The sequence below is a fragment of the Solea senegalensis genome, linkage group LG1 (genome assembly GCF_019176455.1).
Source record: "Solea senegalensis isolate Sse05_10M linkage group LG1, IFAPA_SoseM_1, whole genome shotgun sequence".
Lineage (NCBI taxonomy): Eukaryota > Metazoa > Chordata > Actinopteri > Pleuronectiformes > Soleidae > Solea > Solea senegalensis.
This window is the reverse complement of record NC_058021.1, coordinates 18,934,256-18,962,126: the sequence shown is the minus strand read 5'-3', so window position 1 is coordinate 18,962,126 and position 27,871 is coordinate 18,934,256. Positions and strand designations below refer to the sequence as shown.

The window sequence follows — 27,871 nt, the reverse complement described above, 5'->3', positions numbered from 1 at the left end:
CGAGGACTCAGCCAATTGATTCGAGTGCCAGAAAAGGAAAATGCTCACGCTGCGGTAAACACCGTCCGTCATCGCTGTGTCCTTTAACAGCGGGGGTGACATCACAGATTTCATTTCACCACTTTCATGTTTTAAATTATATTAAAAATAAAAAAAAACACAGAAAAAACTGTGGTATGCTAATGACGGTGCCAAAGTTTTATGGCTACACGGCGTATGAGAGGAAATTAAAAGCTGCTGTGCACATTTGAAAATGCATCATCATCTGTTGAAGCAGCAGGCGGCTTTTATAAGACTAGCAGTGCGGTCATGCTGCCCCTGAATCTGTCTGTGGTCTACGTCTCTCTGTCTGACTCTCTAATAATCATCTCATTTTTTTTTTTTTGGGCATTAAAACCTACCGCTTTTTTGCCTTCACAGATCCATTTTGGATCATTTTCAAGGCAACAGAACTGTGCCCTGCGATGAATATGCATGTGGTCGTCTCTTCTTTGTACAAAGTACAAACAATACTCACACAGACACAGTCATCGCCCCATTTTACTCAAACACTCCTCTGTTTTGTTTCTTCATTCATTAATTAATTAATTCATTCATTCATTCATTCATCCATTCAGTTAGCTCTTTATAGAAGGACTTGTTGTCTTTCAGCTACAGCAGGAGTTGCAAATACTCCCAAAGTACTGGTACTTTAGAACTGAAGGTTGCTTTGTTTTTGATGTGGTTGACCGTGGTTTGGCTGCTGTCGATGAGGTGATAAAGGATAAGCAAGGAAGGGGAGCAATAAAATGTGCTGTAGACACAGTGATGAGCTCACAAAATAAAATGTCCTCTGCATTCACTCTGAATCAGTCGGCAAACGGTGTTTTTATTTTGGCCTCGATCTAAAATATGGAAGCCTTGTGATGAGAATTCGTAAGATTGAGGCATGGAATCATTTAAAGGTGCATTAACGCGCATTCTTACTATTCACATTAAATCACTGTATTCATGTGAGTCACATAAAGGGGGAAAAACAAAACCACAATTATGGTAATAAACAGGCGGAGTCACACGATCAACAACAGCACGCTCTGATGTGTTAAACGTGTCAAAGTCAGAAGTTAAATTTTGTCGCTGATGTGTGAGCAGAGGTGAAAATGTTGGTTTATTTTGAGTTGTCGTGGAGGAAAAGGCTCACAGCCTGTTATTGCCTGTCTTACTGTAGAGAAGAGGAGCTCGCTGTCCTGTGTCTCTCTCTCTCCTGTTGTCTCTCCTTTTCATCTGTCTTCCTCCTTTTGCTCTCTGTCATTTCTGACAGGCTCAGGTCGGGTTTCCATGCTCTCATGGCACTTTTCTATTATACGGTTCGAGCACTACTCAGCTGTACTCGACTCGACATGGCATCGGGCACGTCGCTGCACGAAACTGCTGTGACGTCGCTGGGAATGCGACACAAACACACACACACTAGTGACGGTGAAAGCAGTTGTTTTCAGTGCAACTGAATCATTAGAATCAATTCATTCCCCCGAATCGTTCAGTAATTCCCGAAACTGAAATACGGCGTTGTTGTGATTTGGCTGACAATCGCCCGGCTCTCAGCGGTGCTGTCGCTAAATACACCAAGATTTTAGACATTTTCTTTGCTAAATGTTGCAGATTAACTCGTGTTTTCAGGGATTTTTAAGTCTTTTTAACTGATCTACAGTTCGGCATTGTTCGCTTTGATTCTTGAGTCGGACGTTGCGCTCATGACTTTTCCAGCGACGACACTCTCTGACCAATCAGTGGCCGACTGTCTGTCAGTATCAAAAAAAGGACCAGGTGCTAGTTACCAGCACCAATACAGAATTTTCTGTCCTCCTCTCACTAGCTTTTCCACACAGCAGCATCACATTAGTTCTCCCTGGAACACACGTGATTATTCATCACGCCGCTCTCATCTGCTGATCCAAAATGAATAAAAATGCACACCTCAATATGTCACATGTGTCCGGGTTGACTAATAACCTCTATTTGGCATTTCATATCATTTGATGCCACACGAGCCCCAGCGATGCAATTAAGTCGGCGTGTGCGCCGCCGAGGTGGGAATGATACAGCGGGCTAATTTTGGTTGAAAGGGGCCGTCAACGTGACTCTCTGTGAAAAGTCAGAGTACACATTAACTCTGCGAGAGAGGGATTAGCTGAAAAGGAGCCACATCCTTGAACATTTGAATAGAAGTTTAAATGAAAGTCTTTTCACCAGCCGTGCAATCAAGCAGCACATCGCCCGGTGAACGTTTTCAGTGTCATTCAGCAGCCGTGTTTTTTTGACTTTTACCACCACTAACGTTCAATAAATGTCGCTTACATCCAGGAAACCTGCCTTTAATTAAAAACCCACTTTACATATTAGTGAGGAGTAGTAAAATGATGGTAGCCACTTCTTATGTAATATATAATTAAACTTAAACTTAAGAGTAGTTTGTGGACTGGAAAAAATATATATAAAAAGGGAAAATATTGTTTTTTTATTATTATTATTGCCTTTTTTAAGTCATAATGTCATTTAAATCAAGTCACTAAAGACTGATAATATTCTGTTGCATTTGATAATTGTTGCAGTACAGTACACAGTATTTTCATGGCCCTACCCTCTGGCTGTCATAGTTACATTGCATCGTGTTTCGCCACTTTTTCTTTTTTGTAATGGATGGATTTGATGAAATTGCTTTTTGAGCTAATCGAAGAATAATCATTTTGAAACGCAATAACCCAATAATCTGAGCTGTTTTAAAGCCTCCAGACAACATCATGTTGAGGATCCTCTTGGACGATAGCAGCTGTCAATCACACGTGTGCAGTACATTATCCTCGTTATTTGTATAATTTGTGAATAGAATTTAAAAACAAATATGACTGTGTTGAAAGTAGTGATTGAGAACATTAACTCCTCAAGAAAATGTTTACTGATGTTATAAATCAAGTGAGAAGCAGGCTCATTCAAGCAGAGTTCTCTCTGCAAACAGTACCACGAATCAATATATTTTCAATTCCTGGTTGGCTTCAGGAGGAACGAGCATAACAAAATACAATGTGTGCAACACTTTTATTTCCAAAGTGCATAATTTCTGGGAAAATACAGTAATGTACCTACTAATATAATATTGCAGCCTCTACTAACATATTCATTTGAATTATTGAGGCTGTTTTTTATTTTTCGAAATGTCAGACAGTTCTCAGTTCAGCCAAACGTCTCAGACAAAACACAATGACTTTGCCACGATGCGTCATTTTTTATTCATAGCCAACGTTTAACTGAATTTTAAGGAACAAATGATCACGTAATTCAATTAATTACATACCGTGTGTGTACAATTCTGAACAGCACTTCCAGCGACAAAAAAAGGAGATGATCGAGATTATAAATGACTCTTGTTTGTGACGGTGATTAAAAATGTCTTTCTTTATCTCGCCTGGCGTCTGTTCTCCTCTCACTAGGATACATTTCAGGGGCAGAAAGGAGAAAAAAAAACCCTGTGGGTATCTGCTTTTGATGGGGGGGGGCTTTTAGGGTCATTACCCATAAAGCCTTGCTTCGATTCAGCCACAGATTTATATCACCACAGAAGACCACAAATAGCCGACCCACGGTTTCCTCTATCTCCTGGTCTCCAACAGTGAGCAAACTTTCCATTTTGGGCAATTTCAAGCTCCTAAGCTTCCCCCATGATCACCACCCCTCTGTTATCTGTGTGTGTGTGTGTGTGTGTGTGTGTGTGTGTGTGTTCTCAACACTGAGGTGTATTGGCTGTAAAGGCACTGGTGTGGTATCCTTGAACTCTTAGTCTCTTTGTTTTGCCGCCATTAAATTAAATTACATTAAAGCGGCTATAGCATGGTCCTAGCTCACTTATATGTGAGATATGGAGTGTACTTACAAACATGAAATTATTTTATGGTCAAAAACGTCCTAGTCGCTACAAACGAGCCAATGTAAACGTCTCATCACTGATGCTCTGGTCAGCCGTGCTGTTTCAGACCAAAACCACACCCGCAGAACACGGACTGTCTTGTGATTGGCCAGTTACCTGGAAGTGACGTAATTGACACGTCAGCTCTCAGACCCGCAGCTCCCCCTCTGGAAAGGCAGATGCACTGCTAGCAATTATCAAATAATAAGAATAATTGTTCAATGTGAAAGACTGCTGCAGGACGCCTGTAGCTTGGATAACGTTGTGGTTACCGAGATGATAAACACACATGCAAATGAAACACGGGCGTAGCGTGTGGCCGGCTATCGCTAATGCTAAACGACAAAACAAGCACACAAAGACAGTTATACGTATTGTTGGCACTGCTCCTTCCTTTAGGTGAAGTTTGGTGCTGTGTCCTGCTTTATATTGCTACTTTCAACTGTAGAAGAAGAAGAACTACTCTCGTTGTAGCTGCTGAGCATATCGGTTGTACGGAGCTCAGCAGCTACAACAAGAGTAGTTCTTCTTCTTCTACGGTTGAAAGTACGTCACCAGATGTGCCCGGACTCTAGTGCTTGGACTAGGAGGCGCTGTTGTTTAGAGGAGTGGTGAAATTCGCCAATGATGTAACTAGTTCCGCTTCGTAGAGTTCAGGAAAACAATCAAACCCTGGGCTCTCAGCAGTGGCTGAACTGATTGTTATGGACTTTTAGGGCTTCATAGACGAGGTTATGACGCAGATACATGGGATCTTTAAACACATGAAACTGTGTCACACGTTTTTATGCTCATCTTTACACCTGCATATATTTTTCTTTCTCACTTGTGACATGTGCCCGATCGAATGTTGTGGTGCAAAGAAGGAGTGATGCTTGGCTGAAGCTCTGAGACAACACATAGAGACAAACAGGGGGGTGGAGTGGCTCAGTGGTTAAGACCCTACCTTGTGTACCAAAGACATCATGGTCGCAAGTTCGATTCCACCCCTGGCTAATTGTACTTGATTCCATTGTAAGTCGCTTTGGATAAAAGCGTCTGCTAAATGACATATAATGTAATAATGTAAAAACAACCACCTATGGTCAATTTAGGGGAGAACATGCAAACTCCATACAGAAGCCCTTGTTCTGAGCGGGTCTTCCTGCTGCAAAAACACTTAAAATATTCAAAGTTTCTCTTGGCGCGTCCCTACGTGGGCTAACTGGGCCATTATCCCGATACTTGACCCAAGAGCTGGTGTCAGAGTAAAAGAAACTGAGCAGAGAATAAGAGGCAGGTTGGGTTTCAGTGGCTGCTCAGCACATGATAAATCTGTTGCCTTGCAGGAACTCACAATGAACAGTAGCATCTGTACCTGGACCCCGTTCCGACCATCAATGAGACTCCAGCAGAGTTCCATGTGTGGCATGTGTGAGTGCCTGCTGCCAGTGGACTTACATTTCTATCACTTGACTATGCTGTGCTGTAGCTTTACTCATTTATTTAAAAAAGCTGCATTATCTGAGAAGTTAATCAAGTTAAATCGTGAAGTGACACAGAGTAATGAAAGACGAACAATTCAAATACTGCTCATACCTGCTCATGTTTTGACACACGGAGCTGCAATATTACAGAACCTCTATCTACAATTTAACAACACATATAAGTGAAATTTACACACTGTGTATGCTTTGGTCTTTTGTGGGAGCCTCGAGTCTGGGTAGGAGGAGAGAATGTTGTCCAGTGTTTTGAATTTGGATTGTAGTACTTATTTTACAGTTTTTTTAGGATTATTATTATAAATTCTTTGTATTTTTGATCGCTATTTACAATGTTAGTAATCTTTTTGTTTATCTAGCATTGTAAATTGTGGTTGATAAAGTGCATATTTTCATTTTTTTCAGTGTGTGCCGATTCCAACACCCCAAATGCTACTGTACATACGCAGAGACCCGTGTACTCTCTGATTCTTTCCAGCAATAAAGAGTCTCTAGTGTTGTGAGCTGAGACCATTGTGAAGTAAAAAGCAGTCCAAACCAAACCAAGTTTTTTTCTCTCGTCACATTTCTCTCGAGTTCTTTTTGCCAGTGCTGCTCATCCTGGTCTCTCCATGTGTTGTCAATGCATTTATACTCACTCATACACCACACACACACACACGCGCGCACACACTGCACGACTAACAACTGAAGAGGTTTGATTTGGAAGGCAAAAACATTCAATCAAGGTAAAAAAAATGACCTCCCAGCCCCACTTCAAAGCACCACTCAAGTCAAGGCTAAATCCAAGCTGTTTTTGTCAACCATTAATGATGAGAGATGGGGAGAGTCGACGCCTATATAGGTACACAGTGGCATACAATTAGATCAGAAAGAGCAGGTAGAGTGGAGTGTTGAACCACGAGGGGACTCAACATCTAACTCTGATCACACTGTTTTGCCTCTGCTGATGATGAGTAGGTAGAGCGGTTCATCCTTTTACAGCTTTTTACACGAGCAATTTGGAGGAATGTAGGGATTATCAAAAAAATTTACTCATGCCTATTACTACAAACAAAACCAAAACAAGGAAAACAAGTTGCATGACCTAATTTGTGCTAGTTGGGCTCCCGGGGAAACGAGATCTGAAGTTCCAGTTAAATGGAAACACATCAAGCTAATTGGTTGGAATTAGAGGGAGAGTTTACCCTTGGACGTTGCTGTGGTTGCACTTTTGCAATTTCCATTTTAAGAAAATCACCATACAGCAAACACATCATACATTACGCCATTAGTTAATACAAGGGAGGGGGATTTAAGCCTGAAGCAGCTGAAGGATCCTCCCTCCTTCCCTCCCTCCCTCCCTCCTCACAACCCGACGCTGCCTCGCAATCACTGCAGTCATCCGTAAGGAGGAGTTCTCTCCACCACAGGCAGATTATATGCAAATGACTGTAGGGGGAGAATTTCATTTTTAGCAAAAGACAAATTGACCTCGACTTCTCCACGACTGGACCTCACAAGTGACACAAACAAATGACAGATGACGGTTTGTTTTGCAATATTTCTCCAATTTGGAGCTGCGTACAAATACAAATCAGTTTGAAAATGTACAAAAAGATACTTTGGAAGAGGAATGTAGACGAGGGTAAGTGTGAAAATGTTATGCTCCTGTTTATACGGCATCAAACTGTATTTAAAAAAAAGGATATTTTGTCTATTATTACACAGCATTGTGTTATATGGGCTGATATGGGCTTATTAGTGATGTATTGAGCAGGTGAAATATGTAATACTGCATATGTGAGAGAATCTAATCACAGTAATGTGTTGCCTGCATGTTTCTGTGCATTCATTCTGTTTGGAGTGCACTAATAAAATCCGCCCATGAAGCTCATTATGTGAATTTCGATCACTTTAACTCCTTTTGCCATCGGTGCATTCAGCAGAAACACACAGTCTTATAAAGTAGATAAAGGAAATATTTATCACTATTTTCGCAGCTTTGTTTGAATGCTCACGTGTTTCGATACCTCCTTGTGTGAGTCATGGCCTTTAAATAGATTCAAACTGTACTTTAGCACATGGATTTCTGAATGTTGTGCACAACATGCCTGTCATTGGTGAGACTGAAACAGCCTATTTCATATAAAACATGTGCGGTATTCACGTCCTATACACTTATAATAGGGATCGTTTCGTTAAGCACGGAGCTGCATTCTGATAACACTGTTCCCTTTTGAAAGGAAAAGGAAATGAAATTTCAGCTGTCGAGTACTCTCAAGTACCTGCTCTGAAGTAATGGAACAAAGTTTGATACCTTACACTTGGAATCAGGCACCGTCTCAAGGACAAACATCTTCTATATGTAGAAAAGTTTGGTGTATGTTTTTTGTAGAAGCTACAGGTCAGTTATCCTGACATGATAGTTCTTAAAGTAAAGGACGGGCCCGTTATGCTGTGTGGAAACTATAAGAGTGCAATTACATTTTTCCGGCTGCGTCAGAGTTTCCACACCTTGGTTGACATCAAATTTAAGCACTTTCCAAGGACTTTCCAGGAACAATTTACTCAAACTCATGTGCTGACACAGCTTATTAAGATGGGAGGGGCAACTGTTAAGAGTGGAGTCGCACGTCAGTGGCAGAGAGAGAGACAGTGGACAATGTCCACAACACTGTTAGTAATTACGACTCAACATTTGTCTATCAAACAACGGTGTCGTAACAAACACGGGAGACTTTTACCTCAATATCAACTTAACTTCTTTCTTTCTTGCACAACATTCGAGCACTTTCAATGACCTTGAAGGGCTTTCAAGGGCTTGTGATGTTCCTGAAAGCCTACTTAGATATGAACTAGGATAATCCACCTTCACATTAAGTGCTCACTGACTGACATCCGCGGCTTTACGTCACCTAAATCTCTCATTCTGAAACCTTCAAAGGTTTGATTTTGCTTCACATCGTCGACCTTCTCCTCCATTTCTTGACTGGAGCAAACAAACAACAGAGTAAAGTAATTTCAAACAAAGTATTTTCAAGCGAAGGTTTTTTTTTTGTTTGTTTTTTTTTTAAATTCCACTGACATACTGAAGGTTTTCTCCAACCGGTCGGTCCATAGATAACCATTTGAGCTCTGGGCTCCTTGCACACCGAGCGTTCCAGATGTGGTTGGAAAGGTTGCGCTCGGGGTCAGCGTGGCCAGACACGGTCCATCTACAGCCTGGTAAGATAACAGCCTCCCCCGGAGAGTGGGAGCCGCTCAGGCAGAACGGACATATAAACTACTGCAGCGTAAAATAAAGGGTCATCTTGGCCAGTTACTACACACTGGAGGTGAACAGCCTGGCAGCTTTAGTGTGTGTGTGAGTGTGTACCTGTATTTGTCATCTCTTGAGGACCCTTTCTTTTGGGCATAAACACTGAGCCTTGTCAGGACCAGGACCCGGTTTTAGTGAGGTATAATCTAATTTCTGAGGGACCGGGGCAAATTCTGGTTAGGTTAAGGTTAAGTTTAGGGATAAACTGGTCATGATTAAGGTCAGTTGGTTAGTGCAGTGTCCTAAGAAGAATAGTAGGCTTACCCTTTAGGTGGATCTTGTTTTCTGGGCTGTGCACCAACACAGAGCTGACTGAATCCAACCTGTCATAGTTACTGCAGCCGAGAGGGCCCGTCCGTGTTTCAGTTACCTGGGAAACAGAGAAAGTACAGACCTTTCCATTACATACAATTACATATATATATATATATATATATATATATATATATATATATATATATATATATATATATATATATATATATATATATATATATTAATACACAGAGAGTCTATTAAAGCCACATTAGCAGTGAATGACCAACACATGACCTAGAGAGGAAGACAAGAATGTCAGTCTCTCGCTTGCCTCCCACACTTTCGCCTCCAGCTGCCTTTTGTCTCACGGAGGACAGCGAAGAGCGAGGCGCGGATGTGAGGATGTGAAGAAAGAGAACAGGTGCGGACGAATGTGAAAGGTGATTTCACTCACGGAGAAGAAAAGGACGCCTGTATGTGGCGACGTATGGAAATCTGACACCCACCATGAAAAACAAGGCCAGGAAGAAGAAAAGAGTGCGACGGCAACACTGAAGAAGAGCATAAGACAAATATTGTTTCCTCTTGTCTCCTGTAACCCTGAACCCATGTGTCGAATATTGTGCTGTAGCAAAATGGCTGGCGATAAACAACAGTTTACGTGAATTCAAAGCAACTAAAGACATCGGAGTGTCTATTTACCACAATTTCGGTCGTCATTATCCATATCTATATCAAATAATATTATTATTATTTATTTTATAAATAAAATAAATAAGGCTAAATCTGCATGTTGTTAAGAGGGCTTTAGAAAAATGTCCATTTAAACATGGTTTTAGAGCTCACGCTTCTAAAACCAAAACATTACTACATTACTCTTTTTTTTTTTTTGATTTAAAAAGACTACATTGACTAGTCCAGTGCTTCTGAAACTGTTTACACCAAGTTGCGCCTGCGAAAAAGTAACACCATTAAACATTTATTTCTTCAGGTACCACCAGAGGAAGTACACGTACCACCGTTTGAGAACCATGACAATGGAATAGAATGGAGGACATTTAGAAGGAAAAGCAACAACAAAAGACAGGGAATCATACAGCACCGCCGAAACCTGCTAGTAAAACAGCTGCTTATTTACACATCCAGCACTCGCAGAACACCGTGATCTTAATTTGAAGCTTGTTTCTGCCCACCTGCTAAATCCTAGTCCAATATTTACCTCCCTCTTAGCTCTGATTTTGTTCATTACCAAAACCCCGAGGGAAATATCTGGCTCTTTAGCTGCTAAATGCTTCACCAGCTTCACGCTAACTATGTCTTTGTGCTGTAAGGCGCTACATTTAGGAAACGGTGGTGCTTTTCTTTTTTTTTTTCTTTTTCTTTCTTAGAGCTGCTTCACTGGATCCGTGAAAGGAAATCATGAGAGATAAAAGAGTCGGGTTGTTGGCTGGATCCAGACACTGACATACAGCTGATATAATGCTGTCTGTATATGCACAACAGCCACTTTATTAGGGACACCTGCCAATATACAACAGCCAATACCATGGCAGCCTTGCCGCTTGAGGCCGAAATGAGGTTCACATTTGGCTCGCCGCTCGCGATCGCGGGCTTTCAGCAGTGCTGTCGCTAAATACACCAGACTCCTCTGTTAAATGATGTGATTTTAGACATTTCCATTACTAAATGTTGGAGAGTAACCCGCATTTTGAGGATTGTTAAGTGTTTTTTTTTAAGTGATCTACAGTTTCTACATTTCCCCTGGTTATGACATCACAAGTCGAGCTGGTGGAAACACGCCATATGTCACTTAAGCCACAACAATAATAACAATCAGCACATTTTGCAGGGCCATGTTCAGGCACTTTAGAGAATTGTGATCTTAATTCTAAGCAAAAAAAACAAAAAAAAACCAAAACTGAGCATAAGAATGAGGAAGAGAGGTTCACCTTCGCTGTGAACATAAATGTTGTTTTTATTGAACGCAGTCATTATGTGTGGCTTAAAATGTAGAGCAATATCATCCCACATGAACCTCGAATGGAATCAAATGCATTCATTTACTAAAAAGGAGATCCCACACATACTAAAATAGAGACTGCAGTTAGTAATCTCTACACTAAAGGTAAATAAAACATTAATTGCAGCACCAGCGTGTAACTTGGCTGCTGGCACGGCTGAGATAACGTATGGAATATAATTACAAAACAGTGGAACTTCAGGGCAGAGACTAACGCTGCAAAGACAAAGCACAGAACCGAGACAATAAAAGGGACTAATGACAAATAAAAAAGAACTTTAAAGAAAAGTGAAGCGACAACAAATGGTTAATTTCCCGGAATGAGTGTTGAAAATAGGGCAATTAGCCTGTGAAGATAAATGTGGCCCGTGGCAAAGCCGTTCTCCAGCTAAATCACTCCATTTGGCAAACGACGGAGTCACTTGTGTGAATTTGCTGTCTTTAAATGCGGCTCGTTGCTCCTCGCGTCTGCTCTCTCTCTCTCTCTGTCGCGCGCTGAGATTGCATCTATTATCACAAAAGAAGAGGAAGCTTCCTTGAAGGCACCTTGGCAGCTCTCAGACGTTTCCTCAAATATCACCTCGAGTTAAAGATGAGCAAGAGGCGATTGTGTCGTTACTGTTCAAGACGACCTCTGCCTTTTAGTGATGAGTGGAAAAAAAATAGATCGTTGAAATACAAACTATAGTTGTTCACATCCATGGCAATTTGCCATGGGAATAACACAAAACTCCTTATATGGACATGCTGGGGTACAGTATGTGTGTTTATAGGTCACATATTCGGGCTTTAAAAAACATGTTGAGTCAAAGTTATGATTCATTTCATATCCCATTTTTAGTAGTGATATAAAGTAGCAATAGTTGTCACAAGAAGCCACAAAATAGAGCGTTTTTCCTTTGTTTTTGTGAACTTTGAACTGTGATTGTGTTTCCAAATTGCACAAATTCAATCCCCTTTTAAACATTTTGAGTACTTTTTGCCCAGGTGTGTTTATGGAGTTGGTGAAAATTAGATTAGATAAAGAAATAGAGAATATAAGACATTCTACATTGCACATTCTTATAGCCGCTGCATATACTGTGTGTTTAAACATAGTGATGAGGAAAAGCAGGGTTAATCAGGTCGTAACAGTAGCACCTTTAAAATAGAGTTTACAAAGTGATTATGAGATGGTAAATGTCAATAAAGATAATAATGCTAATAATAATAATACATAAATAAAGACAGCGGGGCAAAAAAGTGATAACTTTACATTAAACAGTATAGAAAATGTCTCATAAAAGCAAAAGAAAATGCAACTCAGATAACAAAATCAATCAGGATAAATATAAAATAAAAATAAAAGAAAATTATAAAAACAAACAATATGTAAAATACAATTTTTTCTTAGTTTTATTTATTCTTTTCAATCCCAATTTCCTGTGTTATAGTGGGAATGAGACATTAATCTCAGATCCACTGTCTGATGATCAAATAACTCTGTATATTTGGGGGGTGAAGTGTTAAGTAAATTACAGTAACTGTATGTAATGCAAGTGAAAACAGTTATTTAATAGTTTTTCTATTTTTAGCTAATTAGAGTTTTTCCCAATTATTTGTATCCTCTTTATCTTTTTGCACTTGCTTTGTCCTTCTTTGAGACCGATTTCAAAGACTTTCCTTTCATAATGAAAACAATACTTTATGAATATGAGGTTGCAGGTTGCATCATGAGGGGAATCTCCAGAGTCCTAGACTCCAAAAGCCCTAGATTTATTTCACCGCGGTTGTTTAACAGTACTTTGATTAATTAAAAGAATAAAAGAATAAAAAAGGAATAAATAAAGTGGAGTAAAGTGTCACTGTCATCCCCTGCTGATTTCCACTCTTGACAACCGCAGCACTGACGTACAAAAATACTCTGCCCTCCTCGGTGTCAAACAGAGACGCAGTTCTCGTGTCGTTTCCAAACAGCAGATTTGCACAAAGCTGTTAGTGAAGGTTTTAATTTCTTTTCCCTCCTCTGTGCTGCTGGAGATAATGTATTCCACTCCCACTGCCGACCCGGTGGCGCAGTGACACAGTGAGCCCAGAGGCGTACATGGACACACGGGGTCAAGCACATCCCCGCTCCGTGTCTCCTTCCTCCTCGGGTGATGAGTTGATCTGGCAGGAGACGACACAGCAGGTGGCCTGCATGGCAGATGCTTCCTCATTTAGCAGGAACAAGCAAACGAGTAAACACCTCCGAGAGAAGAGCTGTGAGAGGGAGTGCGAGTGTCGTCCGTGATGCTTCTCAGCGCGACAGCTGTAATCTCATCGCCAGACACAGGTGAAGCAGGTGTGCAGGTGTATAGTCAGTGGATATTTGTTTAAAAAACTGGTATTAAAATGTACAGTTTAATGTACAGAAGAGGATTAGGGCCACAGAGAAAACAAAGAAAGAAAGAAAGAAAGAAAGAAAGAAAGAAAGAAAGAACCTGCATGAAAAAGCATGAATTCTTAGAAAAAGGCCTTTTTCTTTCATTTCAGAATTCTGACTTTAATCTCAGAAGTCTGAATTCAGACTTTTTGTGACCCTAATACTTTTCCGTACTAATGAGATTAAACAACTGTAACATATAAATATAAAAAGAGTTTGCAGGGACACGGGTTTTTAGTGGTTGATGACCTGACAAAATAATCAACGGTTACACACATACTGTACTATACATGCTGCACTGTCTATGTTCAGGAGACGATTAAAAGCCAACTCTATAAATCCCCACTGGATGTGGCTTAAATCAATATATCAGATTGAAGGAATATTACTAAGACTTATATACCTCGGAGAACTAGGTGCCACTGAAGGAAACAAATGCTCTTCTTAATATATTAAATTTGGCTTCCCTATCTCCAGCCGCGGCTTTATCTCTGGGAGCCGCTTTATCTTTAGCAGGATTTAAAGGAACCCATATATAACATGATGAAATGAATGGGTTTCAGCCAGAGGTTGTATTTACTTTTTAGGAACTCCACTTTTGATGTATTAAATATCACCATTATATAAAAAATATATACTGTATGGAAGGAATTTCCTTTTTTCTGTCTCATCTTTTATTAATGGTGAATGCAGATATTAAAGGAAACTATTGTTTGATCTCGATCTTGAGCTGGAGTTTGATTTATTTTACTTCCCCTCGCTTTCACTTTTTCAGGCTGCTAAACAAAAACTAGTCACAACATGATAACATTAATCAACGTCCAAACATTCCTGTGCCAATATCGGAGAGTTTTTGTGACTGTTTGATCAATGTGAGCCAATGGTGGTGAATTTCCATCCATTCATCCATCCATCTTCCACAAACAGACCAACAACCATTCACTCTCACACTGAAGGTAAATTTAGAGTGTCCTTTTTACCTAATCCCCATATTGCATGTTTTTGGACTGTAGGAGGAAACCAGATAACCCAGAGAACCCGGAGAAAACCCACACTCACACAAGGGGGGGACAAGATGCAAACTCCATGCAGAAAGGCGTGGTGAATTTCCATAATAATGTGGAAAATAATCGTGAATGTGGAAAAAAACATTAATATTGCAAGAGGGTGAAGTGGCAAGAGGGGTGGAGCCTCTTCCAGTCATTACAGAACCTTAAAAAAAACTTTTTTATATATATATATATAGTATGTGCAAACTATCTCTGATGCATCTCTGGAAAGTTTTAAAGCTAAAAAAAAAAGTTTTTTTTATATAGCTGTTGCAGCAAGAAAAGCCAGGTTTGCGACTCGGTCGGAACAAGTACCTTTGTGCATGGAGTTTGCATGTTCTCCCCGTGTGTGTGTGGGTTTTCTCCGGGCTCTCCGGCTTCCTCCCACAGTCCAAAGACAATATAGAATACGGTGATTCGGTAAATTGGACACTCTAGATTGACCGTGAGTGTGAGAGTGAACTGTCCAACGCCCTATGTCCACTGAGATTGGCACAGCACCCCCCGCGTGACCCTCATGTGGAAGATAAAGATTTGGAAAATGGATGGCCGGACATGAAATTGTGAAATGTCCCCTGTGTCTAAGACATAAACATACACAATCACACAAGTAAAAATGAGCAGGCTTTAGATGCCGCGTGCAGATGGTTTGTCCGTTGCCGTTTGACAGATTGAACAAAGATCTTGATGCTCGTCCGTTGGTAATTTGCAAAAAAACGAAACCACAGATTGTTGCAGGGCACAGACACAGACTCGTCCTCATTAGACATACAGTAAGTCACTTCATCTTCATTTCAGCCTTACCAGATGTCGAGGCTGAGATTCACAATTAGCCGCAGTTCAGAAAGAAAGAAAGAAAGAAAGAAAACTCTCTGTTTGTTATTTTGGCTCGCAGACTAAAGTCGTGTTTTGCTGTGATAAGGCTCGTCAGGAACACAAAGTGCTGCATCTGCTTCAAGTATGAAGAGATTGTTTTCTTCCTCTTCTTCTCCACTCAGACTCACAGCAAAAAAAAAAAAATCTTGTGGTAAAAGCAATTAGCACCGTGTCAAGGAGGCCGTTCTCCTATGCAACTCATTCACGGCAGAGAAAACACATTCTCGAGCAAACAAGTGCTTCACTGTCTGTTTTTTTTTAAAGTGATTTGGAAACAGAGACGGCACAAGAGCCCAATCTCACCTCAGCGTTCAGACCCAGCACTTGGAGAACCATTTTGGAATTAAACACAAAGCAGTTACCTCGTTTGAATCCGCTCTGCTATTTAAGTTGAAGCACGAACGCACGGTCCACCCACACACCTGCTGTCATCACATGAAAGCCAACATGTGAATAATGTATTGCTCGGTTCTGCTTCGCTTGCAGTCGTCACAGAAGAGGAGATGATAGGGTCCATCTTTTTCTAGTCTTTGAGAGGACGCACAACAAAATCATGGATGAAAAGAGCGGGCGAAGGTGGGGAATTATTGTGAAACTACACTGAGTCTAGTGGTGTGTGTGAAGGTAAATAAAGTAGAGCGCAGCATGCACGGCATGAAATTGTGTTAAACCTTTTACAGGATCTGGAAACACAGCTTTCATGTGTTGGTTCATAACAAGATTTTACAAAACAGATGGGAATTTACAACATTTTGTTTTTTTTAATCCTCGCTTTACACGACTGCACACATGAAAGCACAGAAATACAGACAACCCAGACCAGATGGATTTGAGTATTTATGTATTTTCCATTAATTATAAACTGGTTCTCATACTTTTTTCTTGCAGGGCCCCCTCCCCTCGTAAAAAGATATTTTAAGCCTCAGCTAGAGACTGTATGTAAAAATATAGATACCGTTCAAACTTACTTATTGGAGTCGCCCCCTGGTGGCTGACTGCTATGCCTGTCGTATAAATATTTTCAAACCATTGTGCATTTTTTACACGGTCTCACTGGGCCCTCCCCGTTATAACGTCACGCCCCAAATTGGGGGTGTGGCCAACTGAGGTGATCCAGTTTGTCCTGGTGCATTTTTAGAACTAATTCAAGCACGTATTCATTTTGAATCCACGTACATCCCTTCCTGCATCACTTGCTCACTCTGGAAAGGATTTGTCCACACATGGAGACAGACCTTTCACACACTCCTGTGGCATACGATGCACTTCATGCGAGAATGTCTCCGTCATGCTCCTGTAGGCTGTGTAAAAACAAGCATGTTGCACATACATACACATACACAACGCTACCACCACAGACTTGAATCAATTCTGTGGGAAACACTGTACACACCGTCTCCCGCTGAGACATTTGCTATGCCGCGTTGCCTCTCTGGTCTACGCTGCTTCTAATCCCGCCCGCTCGCTCTCACTCTCTTTCGTCTCTCCTCCGGCTTTTTTGAGCAATGATGCACCTTGAAAATAATCTTTAAAAAGAAGCGTGTGTTTGCACGCGTTGCAAACAAGTGGAGCGATCTGTCACAGGTGCCGCGCGGAGGAGCGCCGCGGCGTGTGTATATATCCCAGAGGGACAGTTTTAAAGGAGGACAAATGTTTGTGTGTCTAGCTTGATGGCAGCACTGCAAACACAAGTCTACATGTATATAAATAAACAGTGCGTTTGTGCAGCGGCGTATAATGAAACAGACATTTCGCGAGGCCGCTCGCCGTGTGTGTGTGTGTGCGGGCGCGTGTGTGCACACAGTACCTTGATCGCAGAGGTGGCGATCTGGAGGTGGTGCAGACGCCTCAGTGTGCTCTCTCGATCTGTGAAGTAAGAAGCCGCCAGCTGGTGGAGAAGCTCCAGCGACACCACGGAGCTGTTGCTGCTGCCCTCCGACTTCTTACTCAGCTGCTGCTTGTCCAGGAAAATGGTCAAAGATTCCTCTCCTGTGGAATAATAAGAAGAAGATAAATAAACAATGGTGAAATATCCCATTTCTTTTTTTGAATCGCGTTGGAGAAAATGTTGAATCTGCTTGTTTATGCGATCACAGAGGCAAAATGACTGTGACCTCTATTATAGCCGTGCGCAGCCAAATCTGCCTCCAGAGGACTGAGTCAGCACTGGCTACTCCCATTATCATATTTTGCTAGACTTGTTTCTGTTTCTTTAAACCAGTCACAAACGTATTGGCTGTCACCGCACGAGACGACACCTCTGCAGAAACAAGAATACAGTTGACAGGGGGGGGAACCTGAGGTTGTTTTCCTAATTTCTGCGACCAAATGTGATTTCAACAAGCTGAAAAATGCCAAATGACAGGGTTATAGTCACAATTCGCCGAGTCATATTGTAAGTGAGGAGAGCAGACCGATGTCAGAGGAGCGGCGGTGAGAATCTGCCTCTTTTATTTGACATTTCTTTGGCTTTCACCGCCTCGCTGTGGTTTTGTGGTTTGTCCACGGTGCAGATCATAATGTATCATTTTCTTTCATTGCAATTCCATTCAATTCCTATAAACACTCACCGAAGTGTGACGCTGTGAATCACAGCATCCTTGCAGCTCACTCAGGTAATGAGACGATTTTGAAAAGTATGTCTGATTTTGCTTAAATACATAATGAAAAAAATCAAATGTAATCAAAATTTCCATAAAAATTACAAGACATGTGTCGGTTTAAAAAGTATATTTAATAAAGCTACAGTGTGTAAAATGTATTCACTCTAGTGCTGAAACGATTATTTGGCAATTTCTGAATTAATCTGAATTTATTATTCAGAGTGTTTTCTGAAGAATTAAAACCAGTTTCTGTGATTTTTCAGCTTCTTGATGATAATGATTTTGGTTTGTGGGCAAAAACAAGACGTTTGAGAACGTCTTCATTTCCAGGTTTGAAAAACACTGATCAACATTTTTGATGACATTTTAGCTGCGTCAGTTGCAGCTTCAATTTACTGCAAACATTTATCAGAATCAGAATCCGAAAAAGCTTTATTGCCAAGTACGATTTTGCACATACAAGGAATTTATTCTGGTGTCGTTATGTTAGTAGTTGTAGTAATAGTTGGACGTCGCAGCTGAATCTCGCTCACCCTGCCTTCAGTTAGCATCGAAACTCAAAAGGTGTCCAGTTTGTCCCTTGTGGGCTACTGTAAAAACACAGTGGTCCAAAATGGCCGCCTCAGAGCTGATATAAAAGGCTCATTCTATGGTAATGAATTAGAATTCACATAATCTGGTGTTTATACACTTAAATAAGGATAATTGTGGTTTGAATTGTTACATTAGACACTGCAGTTGTGTATACATTTGCTTTACACTATTATGTCATCGTAATTTGTATCAGTTAACTTCAATTTGTCAGCAGATTTCCCGGTTTGGTGTAACCCGGTCCGACTTCCTGGTTCTGTTTTGTGCAAATGATGTGGCTGAGGGTGGAGTGTGATCAAATACTGCACATCAGGATAAATGGACCAAGAGCTTCATTAGCATCGGGCTGATAAATCCCATTCTTTGAAAATGTGTCCTTTGCTTGCTTCTTCATCCACCACCGCTTCAGTCAAATCTCTTTTTAGTTGGTCAAGGTCTCTATAACCGGGACTTTAGATCGTCTGAAATCCAAATTTGACATCACCTCAAACAAGCGGGGCGACAACCCAAGGGTCCAATTACTAAAACTAACGTAGTATTAACTGATTCTTCAAATTTTTCTGATAGCTGCATTTTATTTTCAATGTCAAAGTTTTCTTTTAAAGCTGAGCTAATGGATATTAAACGCCAGCCATAGAACAAAACAGAGCTCTGGGAAATGTGCTTTTGCTCAGCCACGTCTGCATCTAATCAGTATGCAGACTGGTTTAACCCATTTACTCAAGGCTGTTAATTACATATAGAGTCTAACTATAAGTCTTCTGATGCATTAATCTCTGCTTTGTTACCCTGCACTGATACTCCGGTGCATACTGCCCGTGATAAGTGGCACCAGTGCGATGGATCCGGGCAGAAATGAGATTTGTCCTCCGTCAATAGCGTTAAACAGAATGTCCAGTGTCTGACAGCATATATATATAACGCTCACGTGATTATCTCGTCAAATTAAAGTCACTTATAGGTGATTAAATCTACTGCCAGTGAACTACTTTTGTTGAAATACATGGAGGAGGGCTCTGCTTTGACAGCTGGGGCGGCCATAACTTCATTTAGTTATAAAGTATTTAAAAGTTTGCCTTTTCAGTTTCCCACTCTATTCTTTGGTCATTATGATTTCCAAACAAGACAAGCTGATGGATACATGTTTCGTGTTTTGATACGTGCTTGTGAAAAAGCACTCACATGACATTGGTTAGTCCCTGAACCTCCCACAATCAAGGAATGGATAAATATGATAAATAATATTTATGTTATGGAGGGGATCACTTTTTCACTCCGTCTTAAGGAAACAGTGTTCATTAAGTTATGGTCTAAGTGGGTTAAATAAGTATGGTCCAGATTTTTGTTTGTTTGTTTATTTTATTTTATTTACATGTATGTATAGGTATAGGTATTTTATTTGTATGTATGTATGTGCATGTATGTATATACATATTAATCATTGTTATTATTATTATTATTATTATTGTTGTTATTAGTATTACTATTGTTATTTTTCTGCTTGTTTTGTTTTAACCTCCTCTTGCCATACTTGAGATAATATTTTCTGCTCTTATGTGCACTTTGTTTCCTCTCCCAAACGGTGTAAAAAGTACATAAAATGTTAAAACTGAGGACAAATAATGCAGTCCAAAAATAAAGATTTTTTAGAAGTAAGTATCTGTTTTTCATTTTAAAATCATATACATCTTAACCCTTTAACACGTAAGCCTCAAAATGTCAGATTTTTTTTTTTTTGCTTATTTTAAGCTGAATAACTTTCAATACCGCAGTTAAAATAGTGAATCAACAATTTGAGATGAAGAAAATGTTAAGTGTTTTTCCAACTTTCACCTCTCTGGTGACAAAGACAAATATGTCGATTCGCAGAGTGACATTACCGTAATAACAACCACATGTTGGCTTTGACGTGCAACTTCTCAGCTTTCAGAAAGTGTTGGAACGTTTCCCGATGGCACAAACTGTTGCGTCGTTACCGTAACGCAAAGTGTCATCTGCAACATGCTGAGTGTTACAGGGTTAAGAAGGGCTGGTTTTATCAACTCAAAAGAATATTCAGTTGTGCAGAAATGGTTGATATACAAATTTGGTATATCATCCTTAAAAGTTGGTACCATATGGGCCTGGGCTCTATGGCCAAAAAACATTATCACAAGAGTTGTTCATTTTCAGTCTTAAAAACCTTTATGGCCAGAAAACAGAAACATTAACACCAATAGTATTATGTCTCAAAGTGTTTTTTTGCAAAGTGCATACACATTCAATTGATATACTGTATATTGAAGAAAACAATACTGCGAGCTACGTTATTATTGAATCACCACTGCCCAGAATTTAGTGCCATATAAAATGGCTGCGAAACACCGAGCTGGAGTGTTAAGTCAATTACATTTTTCTCTCAAGCCATTCTTGCACATAAGCTGTGGATGACGTCCACACCTAATTCTCCAAGGTTTTTCTTTCACATCAGACAAAAGGCAGCAGGAATAGTCTGGACGAGACGCCGTTCACAGCGGCAGGAGAATCTCTGGAGGATCTGAGCGCCTGCGAGCATGCAAGAGGTGGCACACGCTCCCCTCTCCTCTCATGATTCAATGATTGGTTGATTTCTGATCGTTTTAGCGATCACTTAAATGTGAATATTTCTTCATTTCTTTGATCAATATAAGAAATAAATCATCAAAACTGTGGACAAATCAAGACATTTGAGAACATCATCACGTTCCAGGTTTGACAAAGACTGATCAACTTGTTTTAACGTTTTCTGACATTTTATGGATCAAACGATAACTCGATTAATCGAGAAAATAATCGACACATTAATCGGTTATAAAAATATTCATATATATGCCATGCTTTATCATCTCTTTTCCTCTAAATGAGAAAATAATTGACAAAATTGTAAGACTGAAAGACTGGACTATTAACTAATAACCAGTGGTATTGTCCACTGATATTATAAATTAAACTATGAAAAAACGACAACAGGAAGTGCCTGCTGGGTATGAAAACTTTTGGCTGGTCGGGAGAAAGAGTGGGTGCTTTATTTCCTTTCAAGGTATCCACTAATTAGGATATTGATTTTACGTATATGTGCTGCAGTGTGTGGGCTAAGATCAGTGGTGTATCACTGTCACGACGATGCTTTGAATGTAAGTCTGGGTCTCGTTGCATGAGGCGCACGCGAAATCGATACCGCCGGCAATTCTGTTTTCCCGAGTTGTAAGATCGAGAGCTACAAAGGAATCAAAGAGAAACGTCTACTTAGAAATGGATCAATTTGTGTTTTCTTCTCGTTTCAGGGCCCTCGCTGCGCCGCACAATGTTCATCAAGGGGCGATATGTGAGCGGAAAAAAGTACATTGGTTGAATGCAGGAGGTGCTTTTGTGTTGCAATCGTCACCTTTCACATTTCCTCATGAGGAGGGAAAAAGCACAGCGACAGATCCTGAACACACATTAGAACTCAAGGAGCTCGGCTATTTCTGGCTCGCCTCGACACTTCCTCGTGTGAGGAATAAAGGTGAGCGTGTCACCCGCACTCCTTCCTTACCTCCCAGGGTAGCAGAGACGAGGAAGTGGGTCCCATACTTCTTGATGAGGTTTTCGTAGATCTGCTGCAGGGTTGGCCGTCGCCCCAGTAACCGCAGGTTGCGCAGGAACTCTGGCGCTAAGGGCAGAGGAGCTTTGAGGAAATCTCTCTTCTCGGTGGCCAGGCTGTTCAGTTTCCAGTGGCTGAACTCCCTGAAAAGATGAACATAGTCGAAGGTTCAATCGTCTTTTTATTGGGAAGTGAGTTCAATTATATTCAGACATGCAGTACAGAGAGGAGAAGCTGGAAAAAAAGGTGTGTTAGCGATCCAGGATTTTAGAAGTAAAAGGTACTGACTGACAAGAATCAACATGGACGTGGTTTTTCCAATTCTCCTTCTACCGCCTGCTATTAACAGAACGTTTCAAAGCCTTAGATCTCATTTTGTGTTGTTCCAAAATAGAGAAAGAGAAAAATACAACCACTTTTCTCACGTCCAATCCAATTTGGCTCTTCACTAGTATGCGTGAAGACAAAAAAAAGTAGGAATAATAATGATATCGCAAAGTTTGGGACTTGTGCCGGTGATAGAATCCATATTGATACGTATCATTAGCTCATTAAACCAATCATCGTCATGCCACGCAGGCTAATTATCAGAATTCAGCATTAGATTCAAATCAGGTTAATGGCTTAACGCCGAAACCCCCGCGGAGAATAATCACCTGACGCCGCAGCAACCGCTTCACATCTGCGCTACATTTTAATGATTGACAGCTCGCTACTTTAAAGTATCTCTGGGTAAAGTATTGGAGACGACAGACGCCATAATGCCATAAAAAAAATAAAGAATAAAAGATTAAACAGAGTGAATAATGGATCGGGATTTTCGACAGTCGGCTACAAACGAGGATCCAAATGAACGTGGACACACGAGACTGTGAGAATATCTGCCTTAAAAATGTTTCATCTTCTACAAAAACGTATGAGATGATAAAAGGCGTCCGACTGACCGAGAAAACAGAAACAACAAGTAGAACAGTGACAATTTATGCAAAATAATGCATTCATATTTATATTTTACTATATGATTTACCACTCCACATTTCATTCATCTATCCCTCCTCTTATTTATCACATCTCCCGCACTGTTGTCACTTTTAATGCTTCCGAGTCCAGCACATGCTGTAAACTCCAACACTACATTTTGATTAGTTTATTTATGAACCTGCTGCACCCTCTTGTGCTTTATTTAATTAACAGTTTTTTTTTTTGTTTTTTTTTTACTCACTCTTATTATCTCACAGGATGTCGTTTGATTATGATGTTTTTAATGTTTGTGTGTGAGAAGCGATGATACGAATAACGTTTGATTTAGTGCAAAGCAAAATAAATCCACCACACTGTACGTCGCGCCATAACAGCGCAGGCGACGGGGGGAAAAATACAGAATATTTCCCAACCTGCTCTTTCCAGTTACAGTACAAGGGGAAACACTGGAGATGGGTGACATTTAAAACACCACATCCCCGCTACACCCTGTTCTTTAGCTGTCCAGACAAATGTCAGGCGGGAGCAGGGACCTTATTTCAGCTCCAGCGGTCAACACGGGAAAGTGACACGGAGGGAAGCGTCTGAGGAATATATCCATTTCCGAGTGACTGATAATCTTTTCATCACACCTGTCCTGCACCCAGTGGGAAACCCTGAGGTGTGTGTGTGTGTGAGGATTATGCAAATACCTGCAGAAAAGTACAGAACCCACCACATCTGCATACATTTGCTACAAAAGAAGAGGGGCTGAGTATTAGCGCATTATTTTCTCGGAACAAAATACCAGCAGTGTCGCACTGTTTCCCCATGAGTAATCTCGCACTCTCTCTGTCTCACACACACACACACACACGGAGGGAGCTACACACACTGTATCACTGTCTCCGTCTCTTAGCGAGCCTTTTTTTGCAGTCAACATTTCATCTTCGCAGACAACATCACACTGTAATTACACAGTTGGCAGCATCGTGCCGCTATATTAAAATACATACAGTACAACAGGCCCCGGAATACAAAATGAATATGCACAGGGGTCACTCAGATGGCACCACAGAAAGTCAGCAAAGGCGCCGTAATTAGCTTTAGTTGCCGCTTCGTCTATTAGTCCTCAACACAGAGGCCTCGCCGATTTGTATCCATTTAGCACAAACCATGACAAAGCTCTTCTTACGGGGGAACGGAGCCCGCAGCATATGGTCAAACAAGTGCGCCATTAGACGCTTCATTCTCCCATAATGTACCAATTAATATCTGCAGCTCGGCCACAGTCACAGTGCAATTCATACAAGATGTCATTAACTCCGGCCACATTGTTCTTCCCGCAAAAAGTAGGCCAAGCGAGACCGAGGCGGCGACACCTACAGGGTATCTGCTCCTCGTTCCTTCATATGCAGCTGTGTTTCAGGGGATTTTGTCAGCCTGGAGGTTAAAGGAACACGCACTGAACCAAACAGAGCCTCATCTCACATCCCGTTCGTGATGAAATCCATGTTAATAGCATAAAAAAAGAAAAAAAAAAGACAAACCAAAACCTTTTTGTTGTCTTTTGACTTCATGAATCCGTCTGAAATTGACGTTTGATAGAAACTTGTGCAGGCATTGAGCCTTTTCAGAGAGGTTTTTGTTGTTGCTGGCGTCAACTGTGCCAAGATTATCATAGAATATAAAGGGATTTTAAAAAAACAACAACAAAAAAACAAAAACTTGTTGTTCCTGTGGTCTAATCGACTGTACTCGGGGGTCCACTTTCAGCTCAAGGCCTGAGGCAATTGCCTACTCGGTTGCAGTATCCCCCCCTCAGTGGGTAAGTGGGTAGCAGGAGTACTACACACACACACCAGAGGGGTTTCATAACAAAACAAAAATCACAGTCAACAGATTCTCCAATGTTTTGTGTCAGAGCGGCCGCTTCAACTGCTGCCAGCTGCTTGGTGGACGTCCAGTGGACGTCTCGCTTTGATGCACATCCTCTCCTTCCTCTTCAAATCCCACCGGGAATTTAGCCTCTGTTACTTGTGAACTACAGTTATCGAAACTGTGGTTTTGTTGTGCGAGTGAGAAGTAGGAGTCCAGTGTTCAGTACGTATAGTTGGACACATACTGGTCAAAAATACTTAAAAAGAGACATATCAACACTCTTACTGCTGTGTGCTAAATGCATTAGCACACCTGAGTTCCTAATAGAGCTGCAACTAACGCTTATTCTCATAATCGATTAATCTGTCGATAATTTTCTCGATTGGTCCATAAAATGTCGTGTTGATCACTTTCTCAAACCTAGAAAGGACGATGTTCTTTTTTTTGGCCAAAAACTATTGTGTTTTAATTTCTTCTTTCTGGAGCAAAGACAGCAGAAATTGTTGTATTTAAGAAGCTGAAACGATCGGAAAACTTGATTTAACTCCGTTCTGCAAGCACCGTTGAATCAATTGCCGAAATAGTTCACGATTAATTAAGTAATCGATTAATTGTCTCAGCTGGATATAGTTGTCTTGCTTGCCTGGATGAGGCCAAACCCAAATGTAATAAGATATTGCAAAGCCACTGGGGGTAAAAATTGCTAATTGCAAAAATAAGTCCATGTGAATGGAAGTTTGCTTGATTAACTATGCCCCTTAACATTTTCTGAGGGGTTATTTGTCTCAATCACTGGTTTCAGGTCATCTTCAACAGCCCAGTGTAAGATCTGGAAACGATGTTCTTGTTTAGAGGAAGGTCGCAGGTAAGTTTGGTGAATTTCCGGCGGAAAAATGTCCGTCAAAAACGGGACTTGTGGTGGTAATCGGTGACATTACTGACATCACGTCATTTTATTTAACAAAACTGTACTTACAAGGAGAAACAAAACACCCTGTAGGCTATTTTACCTCCAGTGTTTCAAACACATATTCCAAATCCCCATAGCAGTCACATGACAAATACCCCCAAACCCGAGGGTCAATCTCATTTAAAGGCGGCAAACTATAACAATTAGTCTGCGGCTATCACAGGCATCAGCAGCCATTAGTCTTAGCTTTAGTATTTAGACCGGCGAGTCACAGGTTGGCAGCCAGTAGCTGCACAGCGATTAACTGCGGCTGATTTAGACTGATGTGCTTTTTTGAGCTGCTCCACAGTGACTGAGCACAGGGAGGCTCCGCTGACGGCGATAGGGCCAAAAAAGAAAAGAAGGGAGCAGTGTATCATTTACTTTTCTCATCGCTTCGCTCTCCAAGAGTTAACAGTGAGACTGCCGGCTGACTATTTGGCTAATGATGATGGATGGTGTTAATTAAAAGGTTTTAGCCCGGCACTGATTGCGCCTGCAGCGCTTGCTCTGGATTCTTTTTTTTTTCTTTAATAGTAAAAGAAAGAATTAAAAACAGTCCTCTGCCTATGCAGAGGTTGCTAAACATAGACGTTATTAACGGAATTGACCTGTTACTCGAGAAACCAACGTGCGGCAGAGGGATATAATCATAAATGAAGAGAGCGAAACACGTACTACAGGAAATAATAATAAAACAGCGAAAGAGAAAGAGATGTGCAGCAAAATGTATGTTTTTACATCCAACATATATACAGATATTGAAATAATAATAATAACATTGACAAATAATGACAGACTGAAATCATTTTTATAACATTTGGGTCTGAGAGGCGGCTCTGATAGATGATAGATGTGTCGCATTTCCACCGATATCTCTGAATCTGGCACATGCACACACTGGTGCACTTAGTAAGTCACCTGCCAAGTTTAAGTCAAACTGTAGGACCGTGACGTGACGAACATCCCATGCATTTATAGATTTACTGGCTGAGTTTGCGGTGGTGCTTAGAAGTTCTTTACAGCACAATAAAGAACGTTGAATCCTGAGAATGTCACCTTTCATACTCGCCGATCGGGATGTGAGCGGTGAAGCACAACCTTCCACGGAGAATCTCCAGAGCTACAGTGTGTGTGTGTGTGTGTGCTGCTGTATATGGGTCACTCCAGGTGAGAGTCTGACTGAGTCGGGTGGAACTGCTCATTATAAAGTTTCGGGCTCTGCTCAATTTCAGCAGCACAGACCTCTCATCATGACTCCAAATGTGGAACAAATGGGTTTGTGTTGTACGGCAGAACACAGAGCACGAGTGCAATGAATGCACTTCTGTGTCTTCAGCTCTCTCGCTCACCTTCTGTCTGACTTCCGTGTCTTTAACTTTTATCTCAGTTTCACTTTTTTCTCTGAAACCACACTTACTGTTACTGCCACCATCGAAAACAGGTGACATTCACAGTTGATTTCTGTCTATTTTCTCTTCCAAGCATCCATCTTTAAATCCACCTGGGGCTCACTTACAGTATGTATGTTGATGGAGGATTATGACGACGTGTTAAAGAACAATAAATCCATCCGCAGCAGCAGCAGCAGCAACTGTGCCGTTGTGTACTTCCCGGAGAAAGTGCCACTTTTAGCAGCTTACTGACATTCATCAGTGTTCATAAATAGAATTGTACCCCTCTCGAGCAAGTGTTGTTATACTTTTCTTTTTTTTTTTTAATTTTAAGCCAAGGAGCCACAACCAAAGTCCATTTTCTTGTCCCAGGACTCAGGTTCATTAAAATCCCCTCCAGTCCTATGGGAGCCCTCCAGAAATAGACGCTCCTCCCTTGCCTGGTGAGTGGAAGCCTGTGCATGATTTTTTAATGATATCCCAGTCGCTCCCACCAGAGTCATTATACATCTCCTGAAAGGAATTAAACCAGAAGCTCACTGCGAGGGACCTGAAACAGCGAT

The 27,871-nt window shown here is 40.9% G+C and overlaps 1 protein-coding gene across 1 annotated transcript in view; it reads right to left on the bottom strand.

The window, feature by feature from the left end:
* brinp2 (bone morphogenetic protein/retinoic acid inducible neural-specific 2) overlaps window positions 1-27,871 on the bottom strand; it is a 176,381-nt gene that overhangs the window by 46,721 nt on the left and 101,789 nt on the right. Inside the window, exons 3-5 of the mRNA XM_044031466.1 lie at window positions 22,077-22,267; window positions 17,137-17,318; window positions 8,987-9,092 (exon numbers count right to left, since the gene is read on the bottom strand). Of these exons, the coding sequence (XP_043887401.1) occupies window positions 8,987-9,092; window positions 17,137-17,318; window positions 22,077-22,267 (479 nt within the window). The remainder of the gene's footprint in view (window positions 1-8,986; window positions 9,093-17,136; window positions 17,319-22,076; window positions 22,268-27,871) is intronic.